Source organism: Dromiciops gliroides, chromosome 3, assembly GCF_019393635.1.
Source record: "Dromiciops gliroides isolate mDroGli1 chromosome 3, mDroGli1.pri, whole genome shotgun sequence".
Lineage (NCBI taxonomy): Eukaryota > Metazoa > Chordata > Mammalia > Microbiotheria > Microbiotheriidae > Dromiciops > Dromiciops gliroides.
In genome coordinates, this window is record NC_057863.1 from 333,327,913 (window position 1) to 333,355,705 (window position 27,793).

General features: G+C 39.4%; 1 protein-coding gene across 1 annotated transcript in view; it reads left to right on the forward strand.

Annotated features, from left to right (window-relative positions):
• Positions 1-6,225, forward strand: part of CD86 (CD86 molecule) — a 66,802-nt gene extending 60,577 nt beyond the window's left edge. The window contains exons 6-7 of the mRNA XM_043993505.1: positions 382-498; positions 6,068-6,225. Coding sequence (XP_043849440.1) covers positions 382-498; positions 6,068-6,225 — 275 coding nt within the window. The remainder of the gene's footprint in view (positions 1-381; positions 499-6,067) is intronic.
• Positions 6,226-27,793: the final 21,568 nt, after the last annotated feature.

The following is a 27,793-nucleotide window of genomic DNA, read 5'->3' on the forward strand; positions in this document are numbered from 1 at the left end:
GGAGAGGAGGAAACGCGCTAGAGAGAGAGAGAGAGAGCGAGCACGCGCATCGAGCAGGAACGGGGGCGGGGCGGGGCTTTGCAGGGTCCTGGGGAAGAGGAGACCAAGTGAGGGCCGCAAACCCGCTTGGGGATTGGCTTTTCTCTGGCCACTTTCTCCCTGTGTCTCCCGCTGCCTGCTAATGAGAGGAATACTCTTAGGCTTCGGCAGGAGATGCTGTTTCCCAACCCGGAGAGACAGATGGGATGGAATGGGAGGCAGGGCTGAACCTACACCTTTCCCGAGAGGCAGTGAACTTGCAGGTGTAGGAAGCCTGATGGGCAGTGCCGGAGGAGCATCCTTGCACGCTGCCTAAGAGGATTTGCGGCCGGTCCTTCCTAGTGCTGGAAACCTCCGGTCCAGACCCATTCCTCGGATCCTCCCCAGCCAGAAAAACTGAAGGAACTGGCGCGGTTCAGCCCCCTGTGCGTGCAGTGGAGCCCTGGAACGGGGCGCCAGGTGAGTGAGCGAGTGAGCCAGGAGGGGCGGTGGTGGGGTGTGGTGGGGTTTGGGAAGAGGCGCGTGGAGAGGGTCTCGTTTTAAGGTTCTCGGGAGTCACGAACAAAACAAGAATCAAGAGTTTGTAAAAGTAGACCGGGATCACTTGAGACAACTGACACCATAGACAATTAGGGTTTTTCTTGGGGACTGTCGGGGCGGATCTATTAATTGTCCCCGAACTAACGCTTCGTTTTCTAGATGTTATGAAGTTATGTTCCTTTGGACAAGCTTGCTAAAAATGTCAGAAAGAAGCTCCCCGTTGCTAGACTAGGATAAGGACTGAACCAGCTATTTCCACTGATCGCCTAGATGTGGGAATTCTATCTAAGAAAACAAGTTTTGTGTCACTTCTTCTCCATGAGTTAGAGTCTGGTCCAGGGCACTGAGGAGTTTAGTGACCTGTCCGGGCTTACATAGCCAGGATGCATCAGCAGCAGGACTGGAATCCAGATCTTCCGGGCTAGAATGCCAGGTCTCTATCCAGTATCCTCTCTTCCCTTTAAATTAAAAAAAAAAAGTAGATTTCGATTGTAAAGGCAGTTTCTTGCTTTCCTGGGCCCCCTTCTCTTTTGGCTAATTGCAAAATAAATTGGCTTTCATCATGGAGGAAGAGAAAGCCTCTCTCCTTTCCTGAGACCCCTGCACTGGTGGAGCTCGTGAACCAGATTTCACACCCCTACAGGCTGTCTCTGACTTGCCTCAAGGAATATTGAAGTTTCAGGCCCCAAGGAAGGATGCGGTATGATTCAAAAAATATATTTGCTCCTATTCTATTATTATTCTTTTAGAGTGTCGGAATTGACAGGCTTCAGGACATGAACTAAGAATCACGAAAATCTGAGTTCAAATCCTGCCTCAGATACTTATTAAATTGCTTAATCTCTCTGGGTCTTCATCTATAAAGAAGGGTTGGACTTGATGATCTCTAATTCTCTAAACTACCTCACAGGTATGAGCTGTACGACTCTTGGCAAAATAGGAGCTCTCCCCAGACATAGAATATAATCTCTCTCTCTCTCTCTCTCTCTCTCTCTCTCTCTCTCTCTCTCTCTCTCTCTCTCTCTCTCTCTCTCCCTCCCTCCCTCCCTCTCTCTCTCTCTCTCTCTCAGAAAGAGACAGAGACACAGAGACAGAGAATTTCAATCCCTTGGCAGTATGGTGAAGGTTATGGATCTCTTCTCAAAATAATTTTTAAAAACAATTCACAGTAGAAAGAAACTTTACATTTCAGTTAAAGGTTAGTGAAGATAAGGGTATAATTTTCCCCATCCAAGTTCACAGATCCCCTGAAATGTAAAAACTCCTAATCTAGTCCAAATTCTTAATTTTGAGAAAATGGAAGTCCTGAGGAGGGAAGTGACTTGTCCAAGGTCACGCAGCTAGTAAATGGCAGAACTAGTTCAAACCTATATCTTCTGAGGACAAATTGCAGATGAGTTATAGATTTGTGTTGGCCTTTTCACACAGGGATTTACCCATAAAGATAAAATTGCGGATCTGACCCATTTTTAAAAAGTCATCCCATACATACATCCTGAGTTTATCCCATTACTCATTTTAATGGTTTGTTGTTTTTCATTTACCATTTTCCTTTATATCTAAGTTAGATTGACATAAGGGAAGACCATTATAATAAGGGGGGTTATTTTTCCAGACAGATTTTGGATCAGTTACAACGTGACTCTTCTGGGAAACTTTCCTGCATACAGTGGGAATGAATAAGTTTCTTGAAACATGTGAAATGCTTCATGAATTGGGAGAGTGGTGATAGAATAAGAAAGGAACTGGGCTGAGAAGTCTATCTGAATGGCAGGGAGATATTCCAAAGGCTACCCGTCTTAAGTAAATATTTCGTTCATGTGCAAAGTGGCCTCAGTGACTAATAATTTGCAGGAAAATTACAGATATTTGTGGTTATAGGTTGGGATGAGCCCAGGATATTGCTGAGCAGGGGAGGAGAAAAATTTGAAGAGGGAAAATTGTTGGGGTAGATGGAAAAAGGGAGGTTAAAGAGGAATTGGAACAGGAGGTCTGATTTTGAGACCAGAATAGCATAGGTGTTATTCTATAGTATTATATAGTATATAATTATATAGTATAAACACTTTTCTTTTCAATTTTTTGTTCACTTTTCTATAGAAATGAAGTAATTCGGGGAAGCTAGGTGGCTCAGTGGATAGAGCACCAGCCCTGGATTCAGGAAGACCTGAGTTCAAATCCGGCCTCAGACACTTAACACTTACTAGCTGTGTGACCCTGGGCAAGTCACTTAACCCCAATTGCCTCACCAATAAGTAAATAAATAAATAAATAAAAGAAATGAAATAATTCTTCAAAATCCTTTCAAAGACTAATAGGCATGTGTGCATTTATAGTCTATGTCTATTTGCCTTTCTCTCCTTTCTTTCTCCTCTCTTAATTTTTCTGAGCCCCGGTTTCCTCATAACTACCCTACAAAGTTGCAGTGGCTTTGTGAGGCTTTGACAAGATACTGCACTAAGAACTTTATAAACTTTTAAACACCATATGAATATAACAATAACTCTGGAACCCTGGCCAAGTCATTTAACTTATGCCTCAGTTTTCTCAACTATAAAATGGGGATGATAATAATAGCACCTACTTCCCAGAACTGTTGTGAGAATCAGATGAGATAATATTTGTAAATAGCACTTAGCGAAGTGCCTGGCATATAGTAGGCACTATATAAATGCTTATTCCCCTTCATCATCATTATTATTTTAATTTTCATTTCATAGTTTTCTTATTACCATTATTGTTGCCATATGTATGAATATACAAAGTGATCTATTATCATTATTCTTTTGTAGTCTGAGAAATTCCTCAGAAATTTATTTAGTGTTGATTCACAGATAGTTCTTTTATCTTCAAACAAATTAAGAGTTCACTTTTCAAAATAAATTGATATTTTCCCATGGAATACTAAAGGATTCATATGAAGCAATGAGTTGGGAGTTCGTCAATCTACAAATCTACTGTCTTTTGAGGAGGGGGGGCACAATGAGGGTTAAGTGACTTGCTCGGAGTCACACAGCTAGTAAGTGTCAAGTGTCTAAGGTCATATTTGAATTCAGCTCCTCCTGAATCCAGGGCCGGTGCTCTATCCACTGCGCCACCTAGCTGCCCCCCAAACCTACTGTCTCAAGGCCGGGATGCTGAATATGGACTTGGAAAATTACTTTGGCCTTAGAAGTCAGAGAATATTAGAGCTGGAATTAGAGTTGATGCCTAAGATATCATTCAGGCCAGAGTTTCTTAACTTCTTTTATATCATATAACCTTTGGGAAAGTGAGGACCCATGCACACCTTCTTAGTATGTTTTTAAACATATGAGATAAAATGTATATAATTACAAAATAAACAAATTATATTGAAACACAGTTATCAAAATAATAAAAGTTTAGAGTTTAGAGCCTCCTTGAAATGTGTCCATTGACCCCCAGATTAAGAATCCCTGATCTTGGGACAGCTAGGTGGTGCAGTGAATAGAGCACTGGCTCTGGAGTCAGGAGGACCTGAGTTCAAATCCGGCCTCATACACAAAACTTACTAGCTATGTGACCCTGGGCATTTCACTTAACCCCAATTGCCTCACCAAAAATTAAAAAAAATATCCCTGATCTAACCCCTAATTTTGGTGAAGTGAGTTACCCAAAGTCACAAAGCTAACTGACAGAGCCTAAAACAGAAACCTGGGTGTCAATCCGTATCACAGTACTTAGTCTCTGGAGGGTTTTGCTACTACCAGAGCCCTTAGCAGAAGTAGGCAACATTTATTTTGGTAGCCCCTCTCCTTCACTTCTTATTTTTTTTGCTTTGAATAGAATTTTATTTTCCAAAATATATGTAAAAACATTTTAACATCAATTTTTTAAAACTTTGTGTTTCAACTTCTCTTCCTCCCTCCATTCCCAACCCCCCACCCACAAGAACTCAAGCAATTCAAAACAGGTTATGATGAACAGGATACTATCTCCTTCACTTCTAAACCCTTATCCCACCTTACAAAGACCCTTCTTTTTAGGGACTTGTGGCCAGCTAGGTGACACAGTGAATAGAATACCAAGCCTGTACTCATGAAGACCTGGGTTCAAATCTGATTTCAGACACTCACTAGCTGTGTGACCCTGGGCAAGTCACTTAACTCTGTTTGCCTCAGTTTCCTCATCTGTAAAATGTGCTGGAGAAGGAAATGGCGAACCACTCCAATATCTTTGTAAAAAAAAAAAACATACACACACCAAATGGGGTCACAAAGTTTCAGACACAACTGAAACTATACAACAACATCAAACAACAACAAGCCCTCATATTGCTCTTTGGCTGTTTAAAACCCTCACTGGACCATCCCATCCAGATCTGTCTATTTTCTTTCGGTGATCTTTGCAAGGCAGGCTGAGTTACAGACAGGATATGATATATATCAGTTTAATCCAAACACTCTGACCACCACTTCCCCACAGATTGAAATCTAGGACACTGAATCCAAGAACCCTGAGAATAGCAGGTCCTCTAACCTCACCCCAAGACCAGTTTCTCTCTCTCTCTCTCTCTCTCTCTCTCTCTCTCTCTCTCTCTCTGTCTCTCTCTCTCTCTCACACACACACACACACACACACACACACACAGAGTTGTCATCCAGGGAGTAAGCCCTTACCTGTTGATTGCTTCTGCCACAGCACCAAAGATCCAGAAAAGAAAGTTTCTACCACTTTGGCACTGTCAAATGGTTCAGCATCTGAAGTGGATATACTTTTATCAGTGGAAATAATATGAAATGAGATGCATTGCCATCTGCTTTGCTATTGTTATCCTAAGGACCACTGAGCCTTTGCTTCTGACTTGTGGCTTAAACTTTCCCTATGTGTGCTTCTTGAGAGCAGGGGTTGTCTTGCTCTTCTATTTGTATATTCAGTATTTATCACAGTTCTTTGTATATAGTAAGTGCTTACTACATGCTTTTTCAGTTATTCATCCATTTACTAAAAATTACTAGGTTCTATCATTCTTCTTTATTCTTAATCAAAATTTACATTCCTTGGATGAGTGCTCTTAATTTTTATAGGAGAAAGACATACAACTAGCTGAAATAATTCATACTAAAGTGGGAATGGTTCAGTCAACACAAAGGGGATTATCATTGTCAAAGAAGATTTTGTGAACCCACATGAATCTCTAATTGGTAGAATTTGTGTGGAAAATATTTTCCCCCTCTTTTCTTCTTTTAATCACAAATTTAGCAAACACCAACATTTCCATATACAAAGAACAGAAAAAGAGGTTTCTGTGTGAAATTGTGGATCTATTATAGACTGCTTGTTTTTAAAGTATTTATTCAATTTAGCATGACAATCCAAATGCCGATTGATCTGCTTGTTAGGGTCTCTTCCTGAATTTCCTTCTGCTTTCTTCTGTGTGTGTGTGTTTTTTAATGTTTCTATGACTTTCTGATTTTTTTCATTACTATCAATACCTAACCACTTCTCCTAATCTTATCCCCCAAAGGGGAGACTTTTTTCAGAAGACAGACTGAGAAGAAACTGTTTCAAGTACCAACATTTCCCCAACCCCATCAGATCCTCTTCCTCACTCTAGAGAAAAATTTTGGTGTCGTGGTCCCCTTTGGCAGTCTGGTGAAGCCTATAGACCCCTTCTCAGCATAAAGTTTTTGAATGCAGAAAATAAAACACATTGGACTACAAAGGGAAAGAAATTCTTTTAATTTCTATTATCAAAAATTGTTTTTAAAAAGCAAGTTCATGTACCCCAGATTAAGAACCCCTGAAGATTAGGGATCAACAAAAATCACTCATTTCTGAAAGGACACTAACCCTGCCCTAGGATATGTTGTTTGTCTTTCTATCTCAAAGAGGACCATGACATCTGGGAAGTGATGTTATGCTTTGCAGTGAATTGGATTTAAGTGAGGAGGGCTGTGCAAGGTCCACTTTATTCTCCAGAGCCATTTGTCTAATGGCAAGATATACATCAGGATGACTAGAGATGGCCCCGGATGTTTAAGGCAATTGGGGTTAAGTGATTTGCCCAGGATCATATAGCTAGTAGGTATCTGAGGTGAGATTTAAACTCAGGTCCTCCCAACTTCAGGGCCAGTGTTCTATCCACTGTGCCAACTGGCTGCCCTGTTAGGATATGAGAGACCCTATTAACATTCAATACTTGTCCATTTGCATTATCTTTGAGATGCTTAATCTTGGGAGCAACTGATTGGCCTAAATGCTTGAAAGTTCATTTTCCAGTGATATTTATTTTGTTCTTAGCATTCTTCCTCCCCCTTTCCCACCCATTAAAGCCCTTTACCCTGAGCAGCACCCAGGAAAAGAAGGGAAAACGCAGAATAGCAATCTTTGAAATTACAATACCGATTACAGGGTAGGAAAGTTAGGCATTTCAGTAATGTCTGGGGATGAAAGGAGAGGAGGTCCTACCGGGTAGTGAATTTCCTCTTTACTTTCTCTCTTTGTTAGTCACAAGTGCCCTAGATTGCTGTATTTGTAATAGTATCTCAGGACATATGCAATATCTAATGTAATTAATACATTAATTAAACATAAAGAACATAATTAGTGCATTAATTTGGGCTCTAATTTTAAAACTGTTAGAATCCTACCCTACTTCTGCACCCCTCCTCCCATTAAGACCTTTTATTTTGTAATCAACCTGCCTATTTATCTTGTGGAATGTGTTAAAAACACTCACTTTCACCTTGACTATCTAAAGTCTTTGTTGTAAGTAAAGGGTAATCTCTTTTTAAATTAGTAGTGTTTTTAAACCAATGGCTCAAGGAATTGACACTTTTACTTTCTGAATATAGCAATTAGTTCTTGATCCTTACTTCAATCTTTCAAACACCTGTGATTTCTGTCTCTCTCCAGTGAAATCCAGATCTATGACTTTGGGGAAAAAAGTAGTAGCCTTTGAGAATTCAATTCAATTTAATAAACACTTAATTAAGCACCTAATATGTGCAAGGCCTTGTGTTAAGCAATGGGAATACAAGAAGAGACAAAAGACAGTTCCTGTCTTCAAGGAACTTACAATGTAATGGGGCAGGCAACATGCAAACACATACAAAGTAAGCTATATAAACTATATATAGTAAATAAGTAACAGAGAGAAGATACTAAAATTAAGAGGAGTTAGGAAAGACTTCGAATTTTAGTTGGGACTTAACGGAAGCCAGAGAGGTCAGTAATCAGAAAGGAAGATGAAAATCATTCCAGCCTTGAGAGACAGCCAGGGGAAATGCCCTGAGCTGAGAGATGGAATGTCTTGTTCCTGGAACGGCCAAGAGGCCAGTGTCACTGGATCAAAGAGTTTCTGTTGGGGAGAAAAGTGATTTGGTAATTCATCATCTAGAGGCCAACTAGTTGCACATCTCCAAACTTACAAATGTAGAGTCTCCTCCCCCCCATCCCCAGGTTCATTCCAAAAGACTTTTTAGCTTGGTAGAGACTACCTTGAGGATCCCAAGGTCACCTACATGCCATGATACAGTATTGCTGTAGGGAGTGGTAGAATTTAGGGTACCTTGTGATGTATGTAGTGCTGGCCTCTATCTTTTCATCAGCTTAAGTAATTTTCCTTATTGATACTCACTTGGGGGCAGCTAGGTGGTACAGTGGATAAAGCACCAACCTTGGATTCAGGAGGACCCAAGTTCAAATCCTTCCTCAGACACTTGACACTTACTAGCTGTGTGACGCTGGGCAAGTCACTTAACCCTCATTGCCCCACCAAAAAAAAAAATAATAATAAAAGATATTTAAATGTAACTTGCAATGTAAATGCTACTTTAAAGTAATAAAGTGAATTTCTTTTCAAAATTGTGTATTTCAATGACCAAGCTTAGCCTTGAAAAAGAGATAAGAAATTGCACTTCCTTCTCTTCCTCAGAGAAGTGGGAGACCATGGGTATAGAACATTTCACATACTGTCAGACTCAGTTGATTTATTGATGAGTTTTGAAGAACTGATTTTTTTTTCCTCTATTTTACCCCTTTGAAGTCTCTCTTTATGTTGAAATCAAGAAGGGGAGGGGAAGGGAGAGAGGAAAGGAGAGGAGAGGAGAGGAGAGAAGGGGAGGGGAAGGTAGGAGAGGAAAAGAGAGAAGGGGAGGGGAAGGTAGGAGAGGGGAGGGGAGGGGAAGGGAGGGGAGGGGAAGAAAGAGGAGTTAAGGAGAGGAAAGGAGAGGGGAGGAGGAGGGAGGGGGAAAGAGAGAGAAAGAGAGAGACACTATTAAGTCTATGTCCAGAGCTTTCCCTTTTTTCCTTCCCATAGTGCAGTCAAAATGTTTTGGAACTTTTATTACAAAAGTATTGACAGAAAATAAGCATAATTTTGGAGTAAGAGATCCAAATTCATCAGGCCAGCATGAGGCAAGATGGGGGAAGGGAGAGGAGAAGTAAAAGGAACATAAATTCACCAGGTCCTAGTGGTGCCCCTGTAGATGTTTTATCTCTTAGCATCTTTTCTAAGGGGGTTGCCCCTCTACTCATGTCCCCTAATAGGGCCAAGAGGAAGAGCTGAGACACTCTTTCTTCCCTGCTGCTTTCAGACCCTCCCTCTGTTACCATCACTCAGCAATCATTTTCCTCCTTTATCACTCACTCCATCCTGGTCAGAGCTTTATTCTCTTATTTGTTTTTATCCTCATTTATTTTACTCACTCCCACCCACCCAGGTAGCTTTCTTTTAAAAAAAATTTTTTTAATTAAATTTTTTTTGGTGAGGCAATTGGGGTTCAGTGACTTGCCCAGGGTCACACAGCTAGTAAGTGTCCAGTGTCTGATGCCGGATTTGAACTCAGGTCCTCCTGACTCCAGGGCCGGTGTTCTATCTACTGCGACACCTAGCTGCCCCTGGCTTTCTTAATAAGTTCAGCATCTGCTTTAATACTTCCCAATACATCATTTCATACATGTCTTTCTAGGCTTTCTTGAAGTCATCCTGTTTGTCATACTACACAGTAATATTCCATCACCATCATATACCACAGTTTATTCAGCCATTCCCCAATTGATGGGCATTCCTTTGATTTCCAATTCTTAGCCACCACAAAAAGAGCTGCTAGAAATATTTTTGTACAAATAGGTCTTTTTCTCATTTGGGGGTATTCCTTTTAAATATATAATAAAGTTATCTATTATGTACACTTCTTTTTTTGTTTTAGAATTTTTCTTAAAATGTTAAAAGGAAAAAAAATCCACAGGAATGAAATAACTATATGTAATTCTTTCCTATAACTTTCCTATGCTATAATCTATAGATGTAACTATACTTTACACAATAATCTTTCTTCTCCACACACTAATGTGTTTTTTTGTTTTTTAGTGAGGCAATTGGGGTTAAGTGACTTGCCCAGGGTCACACAGCTAGTAAGTGTTAAGTGTCTGAGGTCGGATTTGAACTCAGGTACTCCTGACTCCAGGGCCGGTGCTCTATCCACTGCGCCATCTAGCTGCCCTACTAATGTGGGTTTTAAAAAGCATACCAATTACTATTAAAAAATTAGTCCTTCAAAATGAGTAACTAACTCAGAAATAGCAAAGCCCCATAAATCGTGCCACCTTCCCTTCAGGGTAATAGAACCAAACTCTTTACACTAAAAAGTGAATCACAATCAGACTTCCTCACACTAGATTGGAGAGAACGACCCTGTGATTCTGTAAATTTCTTCAGACAAAGCATGGTATAGTGAATAGGGAATGGGCCAGGAAAACCTGGATTCAAGTTCCTGTTCTGATGTGTCATCCTGGACAAGTCATTTAAACCTCTTGGCATTCTTGGCAACTCGGTAAGACTGTAAGTGTGGAGAGGGTGCTGACCTATGTTGATAGGAAGGAGTTTCCTTATTTGGGAGTTCCTAAATAATCACAGATCCAGTCCACATCTCTATCTTCAATTTTATATAGGTGTTTTTGGTGGAGGGTAGTTCTGAAAAACATGCCTGAATACTCACGGGTATAATGACAACCTGTTCCCAACTCTTACAGTGAGAAGGGGATCAGTGACATACTTGTAATATTGAGTATCATTAGAAGATTCATTTCTATGTGACTACATTACGTTAAGGTTTGCAAAGTACTTCACAAATATCTGATTCTCGAAACAAATCCTGAGAAGGAGGTTCTATTATCATTTCCACTTTAAGCGGGTACAGAGAGAGTGAGCCAATTTGCACAGTGTCACATAGCTAGTATCTGACACCAAGTTTGAACTCAGGACTTCCTGACTCCAAGTCCAATGCTTTATTTTTACAGAAAAGGAAACTGAGGCCCACAGGGATGAAGTAATTTGCCCAAGTTCACGTAGGTAATAAGTGATAGTACCAAAATTTGAACCCAAGACTGCTGATTCCAAAGCTACCACTTTTTCTTCTGCTCTGTAATCTACCCAATAGTTTTGGAGGAACCCCTGTAAAGTATAAAACATGTAAATATTGTATATTTTATCTATAGAAAGAACCTAGAAACTGAGAATTGATGAGTCTTACTTCCATGTCAGTGAGCTGGTAAAATGTATAATAATACTTTTTGATAAGGAAACATGGTAGGGGAAATCATGCCCAATTAATCTAATACAGTTCTTTGAGAAAGTAAATAAGCATATGGACAAGGAAGAACCAGTAGATATAGTTTATTTAGATTTTCAATAGCCTTGACAGGGTTTGATATCAAAAGGCATTTTAAAAAATTGAGTTACCATGGGATCAGTAAGAATGTTTTCTAATAGAGAAAAGAAAGCTTAGAAACAGGGTAAGGATTAAAAAGCCACTTCTTGGATGGATAAGGGTAAAGAGTGGGGTCTGCTAAGGTGGGTGCTATGACCAATCTTATTTAACATTTTCATAAGTTATCTAGAAATGGGTGCATACACTAAAATCTCCAATAACACTAAACCTTATGAAATGCCAAGTTTATAGGAATAAGCTATAAGAAGTTCTCTTCAGGCTACAACAGATGAGCTCCACTGTCTACAAGTATAAAAAGCATAGTCTAGACTTAGTAGATGACAATTTATTTTTCTTTTCTTTTTTCTTTTTTTTTGGGGGGGGGGTGACAATTTCTTTTTTTTAATTGAAACTCAGACATTTCAGTATTATTCATTTTCCAAATGTAAGCTGTCTTCCTATCCAACTACTTTTTTTAAAAAAATAAAAGTATTTTATTATTTTCCAGTTACGTGTAGAGATAGTTTTCAACATTTATTTTTTGGTGAGGCAATTGGGGTTAAGTGACTTGCCTAGGGTCACACAGCTAGTAAATGTTAAGTGTCTGAGGCAGAATTTGAACTCAGGTCCTCCTGACTCCAGGGCAGGTGCTCTATCAACTGTGCCACCTAGCTGCCCCATAACATTTGTTTTTATAAGATTTCCAATTTCAAATTTTCTCCCTCCCTCCCCTCCCTCCCTCCCCAAGACAGCAGGTAATCTGATATAGGTTATATATGTACGACAACATTAAACATATTTCTGCATTAGTCATGTTATAAGAGAAGAAGCAGAGCAAAAAGGAAAAACCTCAAAAAAGAAAAACAACAGCACCAAAACCAAAAGAAATAGTATGGTTCAATCAGCATCCATATTCTACAGTTCTTTTTTTTTTTTCTGAATTTGGAGAGCCTTTTCCATCATGAGTCCTTTGGAACTTTCTTGTACCGTTGTATTGGTAGAAGAATCTAGTCTATCACAGTTGATCAACACATAATGTTGATGATACTGTGTACAATGTTCTTCTGGTTCTGCTCATCTCACTCATAGATGACAATTTCTAATAAATGTTACAATCCAGGATGTAAGACATCTTATTGCACAGGGATGACTAATCTATGGTTCTAGGGGTACAAGCCACTCTTTGGAACTTCATACATGGTCATTACATGAAAAAAAATACAAATCACCATTATATATTGTACTAATGTGTGATTTAAAGTCATATGATTTTCCTTTTTTGTCATCTGCCAATCTGATGGGTATGAGGTAGAACCTCAGAGTTTCTTTAATGTGCTGTTCTCTTATTAGGGATTAGAATATTTTTTTCCATATGACTAATTGATAGCTTAGATAACTTTCTTTGAAAATTACCAATTCATATCCTTTGACTTTATATCAGTTGGGGAATGAATATTATTCTTATATATTTGAATCAGTTCCTATATATCTTGGAACCTTTATCAAAGAACTTCCTAGGGGCAGCTAGGTGGTGCAGTGGATAAAGCACTGGCTCTGGATTCAGGAGGACCTGAGTTCAAATATGGCCTCAGACACTTGACACTTACTAGCTGTGTGACCCTGTGCAAGTCACTTAACCCTCATTGCCTCGCAAAAACAAACAAAAACACCTTTCTACGATCCAGCCAAACTGGCCTTCTTGCTATTCCTGATATGTGATATTCCATGGGCCTTTGTACTCACCAGTTCCCATGTCTGCAATGTATTTTCCTATCTTTTCCACCTCTTGGAATCCCTGGGTTGCCTTCTAGACTTACCTTAAACTTTCTACATGAGGTGTTTTCTGGTCATCTCAAATGCAAATGCATTTACCCCCAAGTTACCTTGACATTGTCTTGTAGGTGTGTTTTGTTCATACTTATATATTTATGTTGTGTATTCTGTTAAAATGTAAGCTTTCTGGGGTAGCTAGGTAGCTCAGTGGATAAAGCATGGGCCCTGGATTCAGGAGGATGTGAGTTCAAATCCAGCCTCAGATAGTTTACACTTACTAACCGTGTGACCTTGGGCAAGTCACTTAACCCTCACTGCCCCACCAAAAAAAAAAAGTAAGCTTTCTGAGGACAGTTACTGTTTTGCTTTTGTCTTTGTAACCTCAGTACATAGTAAGTTCTTAATAAATGCTTATTGGTGGTCTGATTATAAAACTTTAAATCTCCTCTAGAAGGGGACCTACCATGTCTCTATTTATTTATTCCCTTTGGTTAAGCAAAGGATATTTTCTATTGAGGAGCTAGGTTGAGAGGAGGGAGAATCACCCATAGGTCACCAGGTGAAGTTTCAAATGTACTTCATTCATTCATTCATTCATTTATTCATCTATACATCTATCTATTCATTAGATATTTTGAATATATACTATCTACATAGTACTGTGAGCTCTTTGGAGGATACAAAGAAATATAGTTAGTCAATGAAAGCATTTAAGTGCTTACTTTGTGGTAGGCACTGTGCTAAACTTTGGGGATACAAAGAAAGGCAAAAGATAGTCCCTACCCTTGAGGAACTCACAAATAACATGGGGGACAACACAAAAAAACTATGTAGAAACAAGATATATGTAGAATAAATGGGAAAATATGAGGGAAGGAACTAGAATTAAGAGGAGTTGGGAAAGACTTTCTCTAGAAGGTGGGATTTGAAGAAAGCCAGGAGGAAGAGCATTCCAGGCATGGAGGATAGTTAATAAAAATGCCTGGAGTCTGAAGATAGTTTTGTTCAAGTAAGAGCAAGGAGATCAGTGTCATTGGATTAAAGAATATTTAGTGGGATGTCAGGTATAGGAAGACTGGAAAGGAGTGCAGGAGGCTGGACTGTGAAGAACTTTGTCTCTCTGACTTTATGTTCACAGTCCTTTTTGAGCGCCTCTATGGTGTATTCATATTTTTCTTGGAAGCTTCCTGATATTGCTATCCTCCTCTGAGGGTGCACCTCAATCTTCCTTGTCACTAAAGAAGCTTTCTATGGTCCTCACCTTTCTCTGCTCATCTTGCCTTTCTTTTACTTGACTTTTAACTCTTTAAAGTGGGGCACTGTTTCCTGGCTGTACTGTCCCAAGCTTCAGGGGGTCCCAGGTGGTTTAATTTAAGGAGGGGCAGGTTCTTCACTTGCCTGGCATGTTTCCTGGGCTGTAGATAACCCCACGGCAACTTGTTTTTTTTTTTTTTGTTTGTTTTGTTTTTGTTTTTGTTTTTGTTTTTGTTTTTTGGGCAGGGCAATGAGGGTTAAGTGACTTGCCCAGAGTCACACAGCTAGTAAGTGTCAAGTGTCTGAGGTCGGACTTGAACTCAGGTCCTTCTGAATCCAAGGCTAGTGCTTTATCCACTGCACCACCTAGCTGCCCCCGGCAACTTGTTAATCAACCAGCTTTGTGTGCTGCGGTTGTCAGCTGCAATGAACACGTGCCCCTCCCCCACCTGGGCCACTGCTACTCAAGCCTACCTCCTGGTTCCAAGCAGGGGTGAAAACCCCAAGTTCCACCTCAGCACCAGAAGAGACCCCTGTAATCTCCCCCATGCCAAGGGCTCATCCCTCTCACCAGACTGTGAGCTTAGTTCCAGACAACACTGGCACTGCAGCTGATTCAGAGGCTCTGGGGGTCTGCTTCTCTGGTGAGGCCTTCTTGGGACTGCATCTGTGTCAGTGTGACTGTGGGGTTGAGTTCCATTCCTGTCTCAGCACAGCAGCTCCCTCCTTCCAACCTTCCAAGCCGTCCTTGGTTGGAAAATGATCTCAGCATGTCTTCTGTGGATTTTGTTGCTCCAGGAATTGTCCAATGGCATTATTTGGAGGGTTTTTGGAGCGATCTTGTTATGAGTTTGAGAGTTCACAGCCCTTCCTCTGCCATCTTGGCTCCTCCCCAGAACCTATAAAGAACTTTGAATGCCATACAGAGGATTTTATATTTGATCCTAGTAGTGACAAGGTTTATTAAGTAGAGGGTGACTTACCTTCTACTTAATAAAATCGCTTTGACAGCTGAGTGGAAATTGTAATGGAGAGAGACTTGTGGTGGTCAGACCAACCAGCAGGCTATTATAATAGCTCAGGTGTGAGGTGATGAGGACCTACACCAGGGTAGTGGCAGCATTAGAGGAGAGAAGTGGGGGGCGTATTTGAGAGAGATATTAGCAAGGTAAAATCGACAGATTTTGACAATAGATTGGCTATGAAGGGTTGGGGGAGATGAGAGAGGGAAGGAAGAGTTGAGGATGACACCTAGGTTGGGAGACTGCGAGGATGGTGGTCCCCTTATTGGTGATAAGGAAGTTTAGAAAAGTGGAGGATTCGGGAGGAAACATAAGAAGTTCAGTTTTGGACATGTTGAATTTAAGCTGTCTACAGGGCATTATGTTTAAGATGTCTAATAAGCAGTGGGAGATGGGAGATTGGAACATAAGACATTGTTCCTTCCCTCAACATGCTTACTATCTTATAGAAAAAAGAATGAAAACGTGTAAAAAAATTTAGTTGATTAATCCAAATGGAAATATTTAAATAACAGAGCAATATTGTATATACTAAGTAATGCTAATGTGTGGAAGGATATTTTTTTAAAATAAGCATTTTAGGGAAAGAATACTAGGCCAAGAATCTTAATAGGAACATCAAAAGAGATAGGAAGAGGTGAAAGATTTTGGAATATTTCAGGTAAGTGTCTCTTTGCATTTGGTCCTTGCTTAAGGTGGCTGAGTAGACACCTAGCAAAGCAAACAAGTATTAATTATTAACACTGGAAGACATGAACAGACTCTAACAAGGAGCCAATAAGGAACAGCTTAGAGGCAGACTTCCCGGAGCCTCCAGGTTACCATGAGAACATACAAGGAAAAGAATTCATTATAGGAGGTGGGGGTGGGGGTGGGGGTGGGGGTGGGAGGACCACAAGGGACTTTTGCTTCTTCAAACTTCTGAACAGTAAAAATCATCGGCAATAAAATCAAGGATTTATAAAAAAAATTTAAAGCAAACTAAGACTGCTAGCAGATAACCAACTGTGGATCTCTCTCTCTCTCTCTCTCTCTCTCTCTCTCTCTCTCTCTCCTGTCTCTGTCTCTGTCTCTCTGTCTCTCTTGCCTGTCTCTGTCTCTCCTTCTCCCTCTGACTCTGTGACTTTCTCTCTTTCCTCTGTCTCTGTTCCTCTCTCTGTCTCTGTCTTTTTCTTTGTCTCTCTCTCTCTGTGTCTCTGTCCCTCTCTTTGTCTCTCTGTCTCTGTCTCTCTTTCTATTTCTGCCTCTTTCTGTCTCTGTCTCTCTCTGTGTCTCTCTGTCTCCCTCTCTCTCTCACTCTCTGTCTCTCTCTCTCTCTCTCTCCGCTCACACACAAATACACACATAGCTAGGCTAATCAATTGATAGAGTGCTGGGGGCCTGAAGTCAGGAAGACCTAAATTCAAATCCAGCCTTGGACACTTACTAATTACAGGATATTTGTGCTAGTCATTTATCCTCAGTTTCCTCAACTATAAAATGGAGGTAATAAAAGCACTTACCTCTCCAGGGTTGTTGTGAAGATCAAATGATATATTTGTCAAGCACTTAGCATGGTATCTGGCACATAGTAAGTGCTATATAAATATTTATTATTATTATGTATATGTACATACATGCATATAAATATATATGTGTAGATAGATATCAATATAGCTCTTGCCTCAGTGCCATTTTTGTGATTTGTATTAGTAATACATTATTCATTTGTCTCCTGAGTGATACCCTTATAGTGACATTATTTCTCTTTTTCTCTTCTCTTATCCTCACTAAAATTTATGGATTTCTATGCCTATTTTTTAAAAAATGTATCATAAATTTAACTGCCATCAAAAATATATTAAACAAAGAGTAGATATTCCCTTACTCCAAATCCTTAACTAATTTTAAGGCAGAACCAAATGAATAAACATACATTTTTTTTTTTACAAACAACTGCTTTTCTTTTTATTTATTTATTTAGTGAGGCAATTGGGGTTAAGTGACTTGTCCAGGGTCACACAGCTAGTAAGTGTTAAGTGTCTGAGGCCGGATTTGAACTCAGGTACTCCTGATTCCAGGCTGGTGCTTATCCACTGTGCCACCTAGCTGCCCCAGTCCTTCCCCCCCCCTTTTTTTTTGTTGTTTTTTTGTTTTTGTTTTTGTTTTTTTTGCAAGCAATGGGGAGTTAAGTGACTTGCCCAGGGTCACACAGCTAGTAAGTGTAAAGTGTCTGAGTCCGGATTTGAACTCAGGCACTCCTGAATCCAGGGCCGGTGCTTTAACCACAGCACCATCTAGCTGCCCCAACACACCAAATTTTTTAAAAATTCTTTATCCTTTTCTAAGCCTTTCCAAAATTCTACTGCCTTTGGCCTTGTTTTCCTTTCTTCAAATGTGAATGTATATATACAAGTAACAGTTAGGCCAGAAAATTTTCCATTAATTCTAGCAGCATTGCAGTTTCCTCATAATCTGTTTTAACTACAATCACATCTGTGCCAGAAAAATACAAAATGATGCTGAAACCAAGACACTTTTCCATCTGTTAAAAAAAAATAATAAAATTAAAAAAAAAAAAGAACTTGGCAGATCTTTGTACATAGATTGTCTTTAGATGATCTAAAACAATTTTCTAGGTCTATCTATGACCCAAACTCTATTCTATTTCCCCACCCAATGGTCTCTACTGGGACTAGTCAATGGTCTACTACTCCATCATATATTTTGGCTCCTTCTGTGAAAATTTGTTCCTTCTTTTATATATATATATATATATATATATATATATATATATATATATATATATATATATATATATATATATATATATATATAGTGGGGCAATGAGGGTTAAGAGACTTGCCCAGGGTCACACAGCTAGCAAATGTCAGGTGTCTGAGGCTGTATTTGAACTCAGGTCCTCCTGAATCCAGGGCCAGTGCTTCATCCACTGCACCACCTAGCTGCCCTGTTCCTTCTTTTCTAAATCAAGGATGATTTAGACAGAGTGAGAGACAGAGACAGAGAGAAGAGCACAGGATGATTTTTTCCTATCCTATTACTCAACTGGCTTATTCTAAGAATTGCTTTCCAGTTGTTAGTTTTTGGTTTTTTGTTGTTTTTTTGAGATTTTTTTTTGTCTTGGGTATTAAGTATTCTATGAAATCTTTTTTTATCATCCCTTCAGCTGGTGAATTATAAAATAGGTGGAACTTTCACATAATACCCTGGACCTTCACCCAGTTCTTGACTATGGACATGAGATCCTTGATCACTTTCAGTAGTTGCCAGGTGGTCATTATTATTAATTAACAATGCTAGCCCTTCGATAATGAAGTCCTTGTTTCCTCTTATAAAGGGCTGAATAAAACCTAGTCTTATGCATGTGCAAATTGAAGTTTTGTTAAGTATATCATTGAATGGGACAATATAATCTATCTTCTATCTTTCCCCCAGCTCATCCTTCATTGATGGATTCAGGTAGCAGTTTCAATATGGTTTGGCCTTCTGGCAAATGGGACAAAGTAGTACTGTGGATGTAATGATGGCTTCTATCTCTCATCCTGTTTTATCTTTGTCCCAAGACTAGGTGAGCTGAGTGCCCAAATGTCCAATTTTCACAATATTCCTTCACCTCTGCCTTTCTTAACATGTTAATATGATCTACCCTCTCATTTCATTTTGCCTTTTCTCTTGTGTGCTGAGATATGTCCAACTTCAATCTTAATGTTTATATTAGCTATGTTTTCCCACAGTCTCTTACCCCAAACTTCATTGTTATTTATTGTTCAATTCTCATTACACTGTGGAGATGATCATATGGCTAGTACATTAACTACTGCCCAAAAGTCATATATTACTACATTATAGAGGTTTCCCCTAGCATCTTGGTAACAACTAACCACATTATTCTTAATTCAGCATATTTTACTGGTTTTCCATCTCCTTTTTTGACCATTTGGTCATGAGTAGACCACTTGAGGGTGATCACTCACCACTTTACAAACTGTGGGGTGAGAATAGTGCTCCTATCTATAAAATACACATTGCTTTTGAAGTGCCAGGTGAGGGACAATATTAAGCAAGGAGGTTGCCTGCTCTGGTGGCATCTCCTTCTGGCAGCTTAGTTGGCATGTCAATAGTGTGGGTCACTATCTGCTCATGAAGACTGCTCATCCTTGTTTCTCCAGCCCTGACTCTGTCAGTTATAAGTCATTTCCATTTCAGTCCTGACTATATGGTGACAATCTGACATATTTATTAGTCCTAATCTTTTTTTTTTGGAGGGGGGGGGTGAGACAATTGGGGTTAAGTGACTTGCCCAGGGTCACACAGCTAGTAATTGTTAAGTATCTGAGGCCGAATTTGAACTCAGGTCCTCCTGACTCCAGGGCCAGTGCTTTATCCACTGCGCCACCTAGCTGCCCCTGACATATTTATTAGGGGTGATTTTGACACATGCTAATTTAGGAATTTGTGTTTGTAGTGTCAATGGCATATCTTGGGTCAAGCCCTTGATTTCCATAATGATGTAATATACTGACAGGGCCATCTTTTCTGTAATAGTATAGCTAAATTGTGAATCTCCTGGGTGGTCTATACTCTTAAGGTGATATTATTTTTCTTTCCTTTTATCTTATTCTCACTCAGATTTGTGTCATTTTATTCCAAAATCCTACTGGCATATAAACTTTTTCCATGATCCTTCTTTGGCTTGGTCCACAAGGATCAAGAAATAAAATCTCCTTCGTAGCTGACTTCTAGCCCAAAGAAAGGGTCCAGGGAAATCAAACCCAGAAATATAGATGTTGCTGCACATCTTCCTTAACCTATTCTAAATCATGTTGCTACTTTAGTCCTAATTTAAAATGATTAGATTTCCTTGTAACTTCACATATTATGCTATACTAGAGGATTCCTTGCAGTTTTAACATTATATGATTCTAAATTATCTCCAGTAAAGTTGCTGCCTAAAAGAAAAATGGATACATGCTGTTTTGACATAGACATTTCTCAACAGGGAGCCAAGATGGCAGAGAGAAGCAAGGAAGTTGCTTGAGCTCTCCCAAGTTTCCCTCAAATCATCCCTAGAAATCTAACTGATGACTGTCCTTTCTGCACTTTTTGGGGGGCAGTTGTCCATTGTTTCTCTATTTATCCTCCAATAAACTTATCTGTGATATCTTCTACTTCCTGCTCATCATGTGTCCTAACATATTATCTATATAATTTGTATCAGGCAGGTACCTATGTCAATTATGTCTAAGTCTTGTTTACACAAATTATGGTATGGCAGTAGGCTATAAATATATCCCTGTGACAATCTACAGAGTGTACACTATGCCTCCTGCCACATGAAGGCAAATTGTTCCTGGCTTTCTTTGGTCACTGGAATTGCAAAAAATATATTAAATCAATAATAAAAAAACCAAGGCTACCATGTCTTGTAATTAACCAGTCATTTCTGAAATATTTGGGAGAGCTCCCTTAATAGATTCCATCTCAGAATTAAATTCTGTGTTGTCCACTGTAAATCTCCATTCACTGCTTGCCTTTTTTTTCCCAGTCATAGTGAATAGTTATATTCATTAATTGTTTTCCTAATTGTGCCTTCCTATTCCAAATCCTTTCAACATTGTAGTAATTTCCTTATCTCTTTTGATTCTATACTGGGCGAAGGAGTGTATATGTAACTTGCTTTGTCAAAGACAAAACTACTGGATCCCATAGAGCTTTTTTCTATTAATAACCAGACAATTTTTGGATTTTGCAATCAGGCATACCTTTTACCTAACATATCCATTCTAATTATTGCTTCATCTGAACTTGGTAGAGCAATAGCTCTATAGATCTCCTTGGGTCAATCTGAGGTCTTTAGCTTTCTGCATTCTTCTAAGTTTGGGGGGGTCAGAATCTCTGAAACCATTTCTTTAGGTCTGACTTTAGGGCTTCCTTTAATTTTCTCTGCTTCATTTCCTGTTACGACATCTAGTTTTATGATCGCCTGTGTACCATTATCTAATAGCTGTAACGTGGTTATTCCAACCCTTATTCTGTCAAATTACTAGTTTAAGATAGGGGAGGTTGTAGGAACTTAAAGGGGGATGACCAAATTCTTATAGCAAAATAGGCCCCAATCTATCAAAGCTAGGATGTTAGTTTCAGTTTGGTTGAGGTTTATTTGAGGTTGTGGAGGGCTAAAATTTTCCTTAAACTTTTCTGCAATATTTTCTTAAGTTCTGGGTTTTTCTTTTTTTCTTTTTGTGAGGCAATTGGGGTTAAGTGACTTGCCTAGGGTTGGGTTTTTCTTTTGACCCATGCTAGTAGATGTTAATAGATATTATGATAATAGTCTGAAGACTATGTCAAACAATATGCCCTAAAAATAAAACTAAACTCATTGATCTTCCTACACAACCCATCTCTTTCCCTAACTTCCCTATTTCTATCAAGGGTGCCACTATTCTTCCCATCAACCAATTTGGACCCTGGAGTTGTCCTTGAATCTTCATTCTCACTCATTCCACATATCCAATCAGTTACTGAATTTTGTTGGATTGATTTTGACAACATCTCCTACCTCTGTCCCTTTCTTTCTGCTCTCACAGCCATCACCCTAGCTCAAGCCTTCATCACTTCACATTTGTGCTACTGCAATAGCCTACTCATTGTTTTCCCTACTTCATCTTTCCCCTCCTCTATTGATCCTTTACACAGCTGCTAACAGGCTACTCCTACAAGCACAGGTGTATCCATGTCATTCCCCTGCTCAAAAAGCCCCTATAGCTCCCTGTTGCTTTTAGATTAGCATACAAACTCCAGCCCACATTTCTCCCCTTCAGGTACTCTATGATTCAGACAAGTTGTCCAACTTGGTCTTCCTCACACATGAAAGTCTATGTCCTCTATGCTTTGTCTCCACTCTTTCTTTACATCCACCTCTTAGAAGCTTTTTTCCCCCTCTAAAACACAACCCAAGTGTCATGTCCTCCATGAAATCTTTCCTGTTCCACCTAACTGCTAGTACCTTCCTCTCAAAAAAAATTACATTATATTTATTTTGTATATTATGTATACCTTCTTATATGGGTATATGCCATCTCTCCCAGTAGAATATAATCTCTTTAAAGGTAGAAGCATTTCATTTTTGTTTTGTTTTTTGGTGAGGCAATGAGGGTTAAGTGACTTGCCCAGGGTCACATAGCTAGTAAGTGTCAAGTGTCTGAGGCCGGATTTGAACTCAAGTCCTCCTGAATCCAGGGCCGGTGCTTTATCCACTGTACTACCTAGCTTCCCCCAGCTATTTCATTAAAAAATTTTTGTATGTCCATCACCTAATACAGTGTCTGGCATGTAGTCATTATTTCATAAATGCTTGCTGGCTAATAGTTGAGGCTGTTTGAATGGATGATCTCCATAGAAGAGATAATGGAGTGTTCCTTTAAGGAAATTATTTCATTGACAAGTGCTGGGGATTGGGAGTCAATTAGCAGGTCCTGAGGAGAGACCCTCCTAGGGAAAATGGCATGTTCCAGGTAATTATCTGAACAAGCAAACTGGGTGCCATGCCAAGTAAGCTGGTTGCTATGTCAAAATGACCTGGAGTTACAGAGTCCAAGATTTAGGCAAGAAGCAGGAAAAGGAGTTCAAAGGAAGTCAATACAAATTCGAGGAGAAAGGGAATGGGAGGCATTGACAATAATATCTTATATTACAATGCTCTGTCCGAGACCATGTTCTTTTTTTTTTTTTTTTTTTTTGCGGGGCAATGGGGGTTAAGTGACTTGCCCAGGGTCACACAGCTAGTAAGTGTCAAGTGTCTGAGGCTGGATTTGAACTCAGGTACTCCTGAATCCAGGGCTGGTGCTTTATCCACTGCACCACCTAGCCGTCCCTACCATGTTCTTTTAAAACACCATCGGGTTGGGGACAACTAGGTGGCGCAGTGGATAAAGCACCGGCCCTGGATTCAGGAAGAGCTAAGTTCAAATCCAGGCTCAGACACGTGACACTTACTAGCTATGTGACCCTGGGCAAGTCACTTAGCCCTCATTGCCCTGCTCCCCCAAAACCCCAAAACAAAACAAAACCCCCCCACCATTGGGTCAAATCTGCCTATACCACATTTATTCTGGTTGTAGATATGGAAAAGAGCAGCAAGCCGAAGAGTAAGCCTTGGGAAATACACACATTGAAGAGTAGAATGAAGAACCAGTAAAGAAAACAAAAGGATTAATCAGAAAAGTTAAAGGAGAGCCAAGATCTTTTAGCATCAAAGAGTAAGAGGTGAAAATTTTAAGGTGGAATTGTAAAGGGCAGAAGAAAGATCAGGGTGAATAAGAACTGATAACAGTCCATTGGATTTAGTCATAGGAGATCTTAGGATGTAGTCTTATAATGGACCTTCAAAGTAATCTGATCAACTGATCTCCTTTTACAAAAGAGGAAACTGAGATCCAGGGTGGTTAAATAACTTGTCCTAAGTCACACAGGTAGCCAGTTTTTGAAAGAGTAGTTTCGGGGGAATGTCAAGGGGTAGATAATGATTGCAAAGGTTTAAGGCAGGGTTGAAATGACTGACCTAGGTGCTGTGTAGAAGGTCAGGTACAGGCAGAAGAACCTGAAGAATCAGATGAATCAAAGATGCTAAAGTGAACAGAAGTACCAGTAAGAATGAGGAAACCACTTAGTATATATGGAGAAATAGAGGTATCAGGGAAGGAGGTTGTGATTTAGAGTCACTATATTTCAGATCCCAGATCTCAATGATAAAGTTCAGGCAAGGGTCCTTGCTGGTATGTGCCCATGGTAAAATGGACATGGAGGCCTGTCAAGCCAACAGAGGTAGGAAACATAAGGTCAATGGGTCATTATTGTAGTGGAAAAATTAGTACTACCCCCTTTTATTTTGTGTTTCTCTTCAAGGCACCTCCAATTCCTAGCTCTGCTCTTTACTACTTTACTTGACCTTGGGCAAGTCACTTCACATCTGTAGGCCTCAGTTTCCTTATCTGTAAAATAAGAAGGTTGGCCTTCTAGTTGATGACTTATAAGGTCTTTTCTGGCTCTATATCCATGAGCCTATGATCCAGGCAATCAATATTCCATATTCAGGAATTTGGTTCACTTATCTGACATGGCTTTTCCTCTCCCTTATTTATTATTTCCAATCAGTTCTGAAGTCTGGCTAATTCTAATTTTGTAATGACTCTCGCACCTGGCCCCTCCTATTTCCATTGCTACCAATCTAGGGTAGTCCTTACTATCAATATGGATGATTGCAATGACTTCATGATAGGCATTTGTTGCTCCACTCTCTCTCCATCCCATCAATCCTTCACATGCACTTAGCATTGGTAACAATGCTCCCCTTACCACATGGGCTCTACCACACTTTGTTCAAATAAGATGATATTTGTAAAAGTTCTTAATACTGTGCTTGCCACGTAGTAGTCACTAAGCAAATGCATATCCCTTCCCTTTTACCCCTTCTTTTCTCTTATTCCCTGAGTGCTTGCAGTGGCATACTCCCTCAGTATATACTTAATATGGACCTAGTAGGGTTTACTTCCCTGATGCCTAATAGCAAAAGACTAAGTCAAAACAGAGGACTATGAAACTATCTTTTATAGTCAGCTAGGAGGCACAATGGATAGAATACTTTGAATCAGAAAGATTTGAGTTCAAATTCAAGTTTGGACACTTATAACCAACCAGCTGTGTCTCTGCACCAATCTTCGTCAGTTTCCTCATCTGTAAAATGGAGATGATAATAGCATCCTTGTCCCAGGGTTGTTGTGAAGACAAAATGAGATAACATTTGTAAAATCCTTTGCAAACCTTATTGTTGTTGTTGTTTGTCCTTTGTTCTCAAAGAGGACCATGACATCAGGAGGTGATGTCATGACTTACAGTGAATCGGATTTAAGTAAGACAGGGCTGTACAAAGTCACCAACCTCACTGTCCTCCAGAGCCATCTGGGTTCAGTGGCAAGATATAGATCAGGACAACTGGAAATGGCCCCAGATGTTTGAGGCAATCAGAGTTAAGTGACTTGCCTAGGCTCATACAGCTAGTAGTGGCAAGTGTCTGAGGCCAGATTTGAACTCGAGTCCTACTGACTCCAGGGTCAGTGCTCTATCCACTGCACCACCTAGAAGCAAACCTTAAAGCACTATATAAATGTTGTTATTATTCGTTTTCTCTCTGCCTCTATCCCTCTCTCTCCTTAGTTCAAAACCTTTCAATCTATAATCTCGCAGGTCAAGAAAGAAAACCTGCCAGGGTTAAGAAAGAACAGTGTGTTGTAGATCCAGATCACTGGATTGAGATCTGTAAGCCTGCATTTTGCTACTAACTTGTGTGACATTGAGCAAATCCCTTCTCTTCTCCAAGTATTAGTTTCTTCAGCCAGAGGTGAAGCATTAGACTAGAAGACCTCTTAGGTCCCTTCCAATTCTAACATTCTGTGATTCTGTGACATCAGAGGCTGTCTGAAAATCAGGAAATCATAACAGCCTTATTTTGTTTGTTTGTTTTGCAGGGCAATCAGGGTTAAATGACTTGCCCAGGGTCACATGGCTAGTGTCAAGTGTTTGAGGTCAGATTTGAACTCAAGCCCTCCTGAATTCAGGGCTGGTGCTTTATCCACTGCACCACCTAGTTGCCCCTAACAATCTTATTTTTAAAATAATAATTGAACAAAGAGATATGTATTTCCACTTGATCTTTGCTGAAGATATTGAGCTTCTATTTCTAATTCTATCTCTGTGGTTTCTTCTAGCAGTAGGAAAAGCCTCACACTCAAATGAATTTCACCATCAGTCACTAAGCATTCATGTTGTGCACTACTTTCTTTCTTTTTTTTTTTTGAATTTTTTTTTACATATAAGGTATTTTATTTTTTCCATTACATGTAAAGATAGTTCTCAACTTTTGTTTATACAAGCTTTACAATTTCAGATTTTTCTCCCTCCCTCCCCCCTTCCCTAGACAGCAGGTAATCTGATATAGGTTATATCTATATATCTATATATCTATATACATATACATATATAGATATAGATATACACACACACATAATGACATTAATCCTATTTCTGCATTAGTCCTGTTATAAGAGAAAAAATCAGAGCAATGATGAAAAACCTCAAAATAGAAAAAAAAAACAACAGCACCAAAAACAAAAGAAATAGTATGGTTCATTCAGCATCTATACTCCACAGTTCTTTTTTTCCCTGGATTTGGAGATCCTCTTCTATCATGAGTCCCCTGGAACTCTTCTGTGCCATTTCCTTGGTGCGAAGAATCTAGTCCATCACAGTAGGTCAACACTCAATGTTGATGATACTGTGTGCACTACTTTCTAAATATCTGGCTTTTAAAAAAAAAAACTTCAAGCAATAAGATGAATCAGTTATTTGGAGAACAAGTAGACAACGGTTCCCTATTCTGTTAATATCCAGCTAATTTCAAGAAAACTCAAAGACACATTCCTCTCTCCTTATCACATTGATTGGACCCTCCCTGGAGGGTTTATAGGAAGACATGGATGAGAGTCATATAGGATGGGCAGGCATGAATGCAACATTGGAGGGAATACCAGCATTGATGAAATCACAGATCCATTGAAGCACTGGAGATGACCAAAATAAAACCTTCCTTAGCAGCTAGTGATGCCATTAGATGAAAATAACTAACAACATGCTGTGTCCCTTGGATGGTGTACCTAGCATGTGGGATTAATGCCAATTAATTCCCCTCTGTTCGCTGACCCCAGGTTCCTCCTTTTTTTAATTGGATGGATTGGGGGTCACAAACAAACTTTACCAAACTAGTTAATTTGGAGTCATTTATTAACTTCTAGAGCATGGAATACATTACCTATGTCAATTTGTGCCAGGACTTGAAAGCACATAAACTGGCATTCAGAGAAACTGAGAGGGAAAAGAAAGGTATCTATAGGTTTATCATTCATTACAATTGCTTTTGTTTAAGCCTTCTCTGCCATTGATATCCATACCACATGTTTTTTGGATCAGTGGATAAGGTACTCTTGAAATCATAATAATATAGGAAAAGGAAAGATTGCAAAGTCTCCTGTTTTCATAAGAACTATATAGGCTAAAACATGGAGCATTAAAAAAATCTATATGCTGAATATGAGAGGCAGTCAGAAAGTAATGTGACCAATTTTTATGATGCAAGACTTAAATATTTTCCACTTGTGACCCCTTTTCATCTGAGAAATGCAACTCCAGGTATATAGGTATATAAAATAGGTATACATAACCTTTTACCATTAACCTTTTACCGTTGTCAAATTTTTTGTGACTCCGCCACATTCAGTTACTTCCCCATATGGGGCTGAGGCCCATAGTTTAGGGAGCTTTGGTATAGTCTTTAGGCAACTCAATAAGACTATATAAGTTGCAGAAAAAGTGTTGATTTGCATTAATAGAAGAAATTTCCTCACCAGATAATTCCCAATGACAAAAAAAATCACA